Source organism: Neovison vison, chromosome X, assembly GCF_020171115.1.
Source record: "Neovison vison isolate M4711 chromosome X, ASM_NN_V1, whole genome shotgun sequence".
Classification (NCBI taxonomy): Eukaryota; Metazoa; Chordata; class Mammalia; order Carnivora; family Mustelidae; genus Neogale; species Neogale vison.
This window is the reverse complement of record NC_058105.1, coordinates 83,077,637-83,086,361: the sequence shown is the minus strand read 5'-3', so window position 1 is coordinate 83,086,361 and position 8,725 is coordinate 83,077,637. Positions and strand designations below refer to the sequence as shown.

The 8,725-nt window shown below is 36.8% G+C and overlaps 1 protein-coding gene across 1 annotated transcript; it reads right to left on the bottom strand.

Moving 5' to 3' along the window:
- Positions 1-4,486: 4,486 nt before the first annotated feature.
- On the bottom strand, positions 4,487-8,227 carry LOC122897402 (negative regulator of P-body association). Its single transcript, XM_044235628.1, has 3 exons — positions 7,842-8,227; positions 5,991-6,110; positions 4,487-5,138 (listed from the first exon to the last, which is right to left on the bottom strand). The coding sequence occupies exon 1, from the start codon at positions 8,075-8,077 to the stop codon at positions 7,871-7,873; it is 207 nt and encodes a 68-aa protein (XP_044091563.1). The 5' UTR covers positions 8,078-8,227; the 3' UTR covers positions 4,487-5,138; positions 5,991-6,110; positions 7,842-7,870.
- Between the last annotated feature and the right edge of the window lie 498 nt (positions 8,228-8,725).

The following is an 8,725-nucleotide window of genomic DNA, read 5'->3' as shown; positions in this document are numbered from 1 at the left end:
AAGAACTCCCATCAAAATCAACAAAAGCAACCCAACACCAAGACACAGCATAGTAAAATTTACAAAATACACAGATAAGGAAAGAATCTTGTAAGCAACATGGGAAAAAATTCCTTAACCTAGAAGAGAAAACAAATCAGGTTTGCATCAGATAGATCCACAGAACCTTAGCAGACCAGAGAGAGTGGCATGATATATTCAATGTACTGAATGGGAAAAATATGCAGCCAATAATTCTTTACCTGGTAAGGCTGTCATTCAGAATAAAAGGAGAGAAAAAGAGTTTCCAAGGCAAACAAAAACTAAAGGAGTTTGTGACCATTAAGCCAGGTGTGAAATAAATTTTAAGAGGTCCTGAGTAGAGAAAAAAAAACCAAAAGCAACAAAAACTAGAAAGTAACAGAGAAAATATCCAGAAATACCAACTTCACAGTTAATACAATGGCACTAAATTCATATTTATCAATAATCAGTCTGAATGTAAATGGACTAAATTATTCAATCAAAAGACAAATGGATTAAATGGATGGATCAAATGGATTAAAAAACACAGGACCTATCTATATGCTGCTTACAAGAGACTCATTTTAGAACTAAAGACACCTACAGATTGAAAGTGAAGGGATGGAGAGCCATTCATTGTCAAAAGAAGGCCACAGTGACAATACTTATATAAGAAAACTAGATTTTAGGGGCATCTGGGTGGTTCAGTGGGTTAAGCTGCTGCCTTTGGCTCAGGTCATGGTCTCAGGGTCCTGGGATCAAGCCCCACATTAGGCTCTGTGCTCAGCAGGGAGCTTGTTTCCCCTTCTCCCTCTGCCTGCCTCTCTGCCTACTTGTGATCTCTCTCTCTGTCAAATAAATAAATAAAATCCTTAAAAAAAAGAAAAGAAAACTAGATTTTAAACCAAAGACTGTAAGAAGAGATGAAGAAGGGCACTATATCATAATTAAGGGACCTATCAAACAAGAATTTCTAACAATTGTAAATATTTATGCCCCCAACTTGGGACCTAAATATGTAAATCAAACAACATGAAGAAGCTCAGTGACAATAATACAATAATACTAGGGGACTTTAATACTCCTACTTAGAACAATGGACAGATCATCTAGGCAGAAAATCAAAAGTAAACAATGGCTTTGAATGACACACGGACCAGTGGACTTAACAAAGATATTCATAACATTTCATCCACAAGCAGCAGAATACACATTCCTTTTGAGTGCAGACAGAACACTCTCTACAATAGATGGCATACTGGGTCACAAATTAGGCCTCAACAAGTACAAATAAGATTGAGATCATACTGTGCATAATAGACGACAATGCTACAAAATTTAGAGTCAACCAGAAGAAAAAATTTGGGAAGACCACAAATTCATGGAGGTGAGAAAACATCCTAATAAGAATGAATGGGTTAACTAGGAAATAAAGAGGAAATTAAAAAGTACACGGAAGCAAATGAAAATGAAAACACACAGCAAAGGCAGTCTTAAGAGAAGTATGTTATAATACAGGCCTACCTCACCAAACAAGAAAAGTCTCAAATATATAACCTATTCTTATATCTAAAGGAGCTACAAAAGGAGAAGGAAATAAAGCCTAAAGTCAACAGAAGAAGAGAAATAATAAAGATTAGAGCAGAAATAAATGATATAGAAACAGAAAGCAAAACACAGTAGAACAGATCAATGAAACTAAGAGCTGGTTCTTTAGAAGAATTAAGAAAATTGGTAACTCCCTAGCCAGACTTATCAAAAAGAGAAAGGAGCAAATAAATAAAATCACAAATGAAAGAGATGACAACCAATACTGCAGAAATACAAACAATTATAAGAGAATATTATAAAAAGCTATATGCAGTAAATGGGCAATCTGGAAAATATGTAAAAATTCCTAAAAACATACAAATTACCAAAATTAAAATAGGAAGAATTAAAAAATTTGAATAGACCATAATCAGCAAAGAAATTATATCAGTAATAAAAAATATACCAACATCAAGGCATCAATCCCATTTGCAACTGCACCAAAAAACACAAGATACCTAGGAATAAACCTAACCAAAGAGGTAAATGTTCTGTACTCTGAAAAGTATAGAACACCTATGTAAGAAATTGAAGAGGACATAAATAAATGGAAAAACATTCCATGCCCATAGAGCGAAAGAAACATTGTTAAAATGTCTATACTACCCAAAACAACCTACAATTTTAATGCAATCCCTATCAAAATACCACCAGCATTTTTCACAGAGCCAGAACAATTATGGAACCACAAAAGACCCGGAATACCCACAACACCCTGAAAAAGAAAAGCAGAGCTGGACTTCGAGTTTTATGAAGTTGTAGTCATGACAGTATGGTACTGGCACAAAACCAGACATATACATCAATGGAACAGAATAGAAACCCTAGAAATGGGCCTTCAATTCTATAGTCCACTAATCTTAGAAAAAGCAGGAAAGAATATCCAATGGAAAAAAGACAGTCTCTTCAATAAATGGTGCTGGGGAAATGGGACAGCCACATTGCAGAAGAATGAACTAGACCATTATCTCACACCATACACAAAGATACACTCAAAATGGATGAAAGACCTCAATGTGAGACAGGAATCCATCAAAATCCTAGAGAAGAACACAGGCAGCAACCTCCATGACCTTGGCCATGGCAACTTCTTGCTAGATAAATCCCCAAAGGCAAGGAAAACAAAAGCAAAAATGAACTACTGGAACTTCATCGAGATAAAGACCATCAGCACAGTAAATGAAACAACCAAAAAAACCACTAAAAGGCAATGTATGTTATGGGAGAAGATTTTTGCAAAGGACATATCAGATAAAGCACTATTATCAAAAATCTATAAAGAACTTATCAAACTCAACACCCAAAAAATAATCAGTTAAGAAACGGGCAAAAGACATGAACAGATTCTCCAAGGAAGACATACAGGTGGCTAACAGACACATGAAAAGACGCTCGATATCATTCATCATCAGGGAAATACAAACCACAACCATGATGATACACCACCTCACAACTGTCAGAATGGCTAAAATTAACAACACAGGAAATAAGAGATATCGGTGAGGATGTGGAGCAAGGGGAACCCTCCTACACTGTAGATAGAAATGCAAAGTGGTGGGGCGCCTGGGTGGCTCAGTGGGTTAAGCCACTGTCTTCGGCTCGAGTCATGATCTCAGGGTCCTGGGATCGAGTCCCGCATTGGGCCCTCTGCTCAGCAGGGAGCCCGCTTCCCTCTCTCTCTCTCTGCCTGCCTCTCCATCTACTTGTGATTTCTCTCTGTCAAATAAATAAATAAAATCTTAAAAAAAAAGAAATGCAAAGTGGTGCATTCACCGTGGAAATTAGTATAGAGGTTCCTCAAAAAGTTAAAAATAGATCTACCCTATGATCCAGCAATTGCACTACTAGTTATTTAATCACAGGATACAAAAATACAGATTCGAAGAGGCACACGCTCCTCAATATTTAGAGCAGCATTATCAACAATAGCCAGACAAGAAAAGCCCAAATGTCCATCTACTGATGAATGGATAAAGAAGATGTGGTATATGTATATATATCACATATACTGTACATGTATATAATGGAATATTACTCAGCTATCAAAAAGAATAAAATATTGCCATTTGCAATGATGTAGATGGAGCTACAGTATATTATGCTAAGTGAATTAAGTCAGGGAAAGACAAATACCATTTGCCATTGATTTCACTAATATGTAGAATTTCTTTTTTTTTTTAATTTATTGACAGAGAGATCACAAGTAGGCAGAGAGGCAGGCAGAGAGAGGAGGGGAAGCAGGCTCCCCGCTGAGCAGAGAGCCCGACGCGGGGCTCGATCCCAGGACCTTGAGATCTTGACCTGAGCCGAAGGCAGAGGCTTTAACCCACTGAGCCACCCAGGCGCCCCTAATATGTAGAATTTAAGAAAGAAAACAGATAAACATATAGAAAGGGGGAAAAAAAAAGAGAGGGAAGCAAACCATAAGAGAATCTTACCTATAGAGAATAATAATCTGAAGGTTGATGGAGGGAGGTGGTTGGGGTATGGGCTAAATAGTTGATGGGTATTAATGAGGGCACTTGTGATGAGCACTGGGTATTATTATATGTAAGTGATGAATCACTAAATTCTTTTCCTAAAACTAATGTTTTACTATATGTTAACTAACATATATTTAAATAAAAATTTAAATCAATTTAAATAAAATTTAATTTTTTTAAAGATTAAAAAAAGAACAACAACAAACAACAAAAAAATATACAAAAAGTTTAAAAACTCAAATATAAATACCAGGAATAATTCCATCATTCAATAGCATGCACATACATTTCCATGTAGTTAATGAAAGAAATATCTTATATGGCTAAAATCTTTTAGAATGAGAAGCTCATATATAATTTTGCTTTTTCTTATCAGAAAGATATTTTAAAGCAGAAAATAAGTTGAAGTTTTGTGGGATTTTTTTGGAAAATAAGATGAAGTTAATTGTAATTGGACTAATGATTTCATGATCTGATTTTTACAAAAGAGCCCCATGTATCTGCAAATTAAACAAATTTATGAGTCAAATAAGAAGTCATAAGAGAAATTACAACTGAATGACAATAAAGCACTACATATAAAAATCTGTGAAATCCTTTTAACATGATATGCAGTGGAAGATTTATAGTCATAAATTCTTATTTTGAAGAAGAACTTGATGATTACTGGGCTAAAAGTCCAGAAGATAAATTTGAAAAAGAGCAAATATAATGCAAGTAAAGAAAATAATAAAGATTAAAGCAAAAAATTTAAAAACAAAATATTCAATGGTGAGGGTGATGAAACCAATATCAGAAAATACATTAGAAAATTGATTACTGTAGTTTATCACATGGTCACACTCTCAAATTAATGGAGAAAAACTCCATATTCCTTCATAATTAAAAAGTCTCAGCATACTAAGGCTACAAATGAACTTCCTTATCCTGAAGAAACAAATCTAAAAATGGTGAAACAATTTGTGTAATTCCGTTGAAAATTCAAAAGCAAGAGAAGAAAATCCGCTATCACTGTTACTCTTTCTCATTGTAGTGAAGATCCTAGCTTCATAGTAAGACAAGCTAAAAAATAAATATTGATGAGAAATTGCCATTATTCACAATATAATAGATAATCTCAGAAAATCGGTAAATTATTAGAAAAAAACAGAATTCAGAAAGATCGTGGCATATAAAATCAATATACAAAAATATCAATTATTCCCATTTACTTTTTTATTTTTTTATTTTCTTTTATTTATTTGACAGAGATCACAAGTAGGCAGAGAGGCAAGCAGAGGGAGAGAGAGGGGGAAGCAGGCCTCCTGCTGAGCAGAGAGCCAGACGCGGGACTCGATCCCAGGACCCTGAGATCATGACCCGAGCCGAAGGCAGAGGCTTTAACCCACTGAGCCACCCAGGTGCCCCATTTACCAGCCAAAAATTAAAAAATGTGGGGTTTTAAAATTTTTTCTTAAAGATTTTACTTATTTATTTGACAGACAGAGATCACAAGCAGACGGGGGGGGGGGGGGGTGCCCGCGGCATAGAAGTAGACTCCCTACTGAGCAGACAGCCCGATGGGGTGGGGGCTCGATCCCAGGACCCTGAGATCATGACCTCAGCAGAAGGCTAAGACTTAACCCACTGAGCCACCCAGGCACCTCAGAAAATGTGGTTTTAAACACATTTATACATTTCCCAGTAACAACAAAAACTGTAAGGTAATTAGGAGTGAATCTAACAAAGGAGCTTATAAGTTACATTATTATTATATGGTATATATGGTTTCATATAATGTAGAAAGTAAGTTTCTATTTTACCATTTGGTGCTAGCTTTGTTGTTTGTTTGGCTATTTCTTTTTATAACTCTTATTACTCTTCCTCCCTTACTAAGTTTTTTTGTAAACAAATAACCTTAAAAAACACAATTACCTGGTGCAGGACATCAGAAAAAAGCAGGGCAGCAGTGTCAATAATCTTCATTTTCTTCACTAGATGAAGCATTTTATGAATGCACCAAGGAAATGGAGTCATTCTGCAATCCCTCAGAGACTGAAAAATAATAAAGTAAGGCAAAATGGTTTCTTCTGTTATGGTCCATCTCTTTCCCCTGGCCTCAAGTCCTTATTATCCACCATGCTCTCATTTCTATATAATAGAAATATTATTCTATATTTCTGTATAATAATATTCCTGTATAACAGTTAAATGGATATTATTAAGAGAGGTCTATTGTAAATTAAGAACATAAATATTGGAAGTATTTTAGAACAGGGTCTAGCACATAAAAATGTTCAGTAAATATGTGCTATTATTACTATTTTCAATGATTTGAATCACTAGAGGAAATTATGTAGCTCTTGAACTTTTTGCCTTGCACAACCTCCTTTGTTTTGAATCTGAGCACTGCTATTCCTATGTCCTACCCCCTACAACCATTATCCTTTTGGACATTGAAGTAGAGTTGAGGCAAATCAGAGTGTAAACGAATGAATGACTGGATGATGCTTTCAAGCAAAACCAGAGCTCATTTTTTTTCTATGCACTATCTCTAAGTCCTAAATCCAGAGCCTCCTTAGTTTCCACTGTTAACCTAGCACTTATTGACCTTTTTATTCAAATATCTGTTTCACTCCTACTATTCACCAGGCATTATGCCTTGTCATCCATTCCCTACAGTTTCCCGCACAATGCCTAGTCCTTTTCAAGGGCTCCGTAAAGGTTTATTGCATGAATGAAGAAAGGATGCCCTGTTTCCTTGGATTACAAGAATCTGTGAGGCTTGGGTCAGATTTGGTTTTCTTTTTTGCATTCTAGGTCATCTAAATAAAAGGTTGTTTCTCTGATAGTAAAAACTGGACTCCTAAAATATATCGTTTGATTGAAAATCTTCAACGGTTACCACCACTTTTGGACTAAACTACATACTCTTTAGCATAACATTAAAGGTCCTACAACACTCTGTTGCACCTCCAAGTCTTTCTCCTTGCTTCTTGCTTCTCCAAGCTTTTCACAGAAGGCTGCTTTGGGGCTTTTGTACTGGAAACACCAGGCCTGAAAAGCATTCTCTCGCTTTCCACAAGACAGATGTCACTCATCCTTTAAGGCCCACCCAAAGTTTCCCTTTCCTTTTTGATTGGTCATGATTACCACCAGGCAGAATGGCTTTGTCCATCCTGAGTGATCCCTGCATACCCCAAACAAGCACTTGGGTTTACACAGCGTAACTTTTTTTTTTTTTTTTTAAACTTGGTAAATTTTCCTGCCACACACAGAGACACATACATTCCTTGAGACTTTAAGAATACTGTCACCACAGGAATTAGGCCTGTTAGCACATGAATGAGGCCTTCCATATGTTATTGATCTTGAACCAATGACTTTAAAATGGGAAAGTTTCAGATATACACAAAAATAGTGGGAACAGCATAATGAATCACCCAGTTTCATGATCAAATCATGAACATTTTGTTTGTAAAACCCCACTTCGGCCCCACTGAATTACTTTTAAGCATATCAAAAGATTTAAATCTAGTTCTTAAAAAATATAATAATTATCACAGTTAATATATTAAAAATAACTACTTAATGTCCATAAATATCCATAATTTCACCCAAACATATTTCGTGAAAGAGCTATTTAATGCCCCCTTTTTTGTTGTTGTTTGTTTTGTTTTTCCACTTTGAAATCGTGGAAAGAATAGAGAAAGAGGGAAGAGATCTGGGAAATTGCATAATTAAGTTGCAGAGAGCCTGGATGTTTAAGATGAGAAAGACTCTGACCTGGTTTGGGGTGGGAGAAGTATATTCTACTACTTCTCCGGAGGAGGAGGGTGAGATTTCAGGCCGGGTGATGCAGGAGAGGGTGCGGAGGGGAGAGGGTTACTACCTCCGTTGGGGGTTCCTTCAGGATAATCCCACCGTGGAGCTAGGAGACAGCGCTTTTTTGGAGGCCTGGTTTCTCGCGTATTTCCAGGTGGGAGCGTGGATGTCCCGGAGGCGCAAGGTTGGTCCCCCATAAGGATTATAATACGGGGCGTCCGCTCTCTCTGGTGGGCCCAGCGAGGCCGAAACCTGAGATGGCGGCCGGTCCCTTCCAGGCACAGAGCTTCCTCCCGGTTTCGCGTTTACCGTATTTCCTGTATCCTGAAACGCATATCCCCTCTCCGCCTCCGCCCTCCCCTTTCTACTCCACCCTATTTTAACGTTTCTACAGGGGAGGGTCTTAAGACGAGGCGTATATTTAATATTTAATGTTTTTCCTCTGCTCGTCCCCCCCAAGTGTAACTAAATCTATGTTCTGTTTAATACAATCTATGCCATTTTAAGATTAAAAGAAATTTAGATTTACTTCTAAACGGTAAACTCTGCATAGATTGTGGAAAAGCGCGGAGCGGGGAGGGAAGTTGCGCAGGTGTGGGGGAAGGGGGAGAACAAAGAAATTATTCAAAAGCTAAGGGCTTTACTATAGAGTTGCCTATGCGCAACACAGAGCCATGAAACTATTTAGGACAGTTTAAAAAGCAATATGCGAACCTGATAGTTGACTGAAGTGCCAAATAGCACACCAGCATTGACCATGGTAATTGAATGTGTAAAATAAATTCACCGTATGTCATAGAATGTAATGTCACTTATTCCTTTGTATTTTAACAATTTAGAAATAT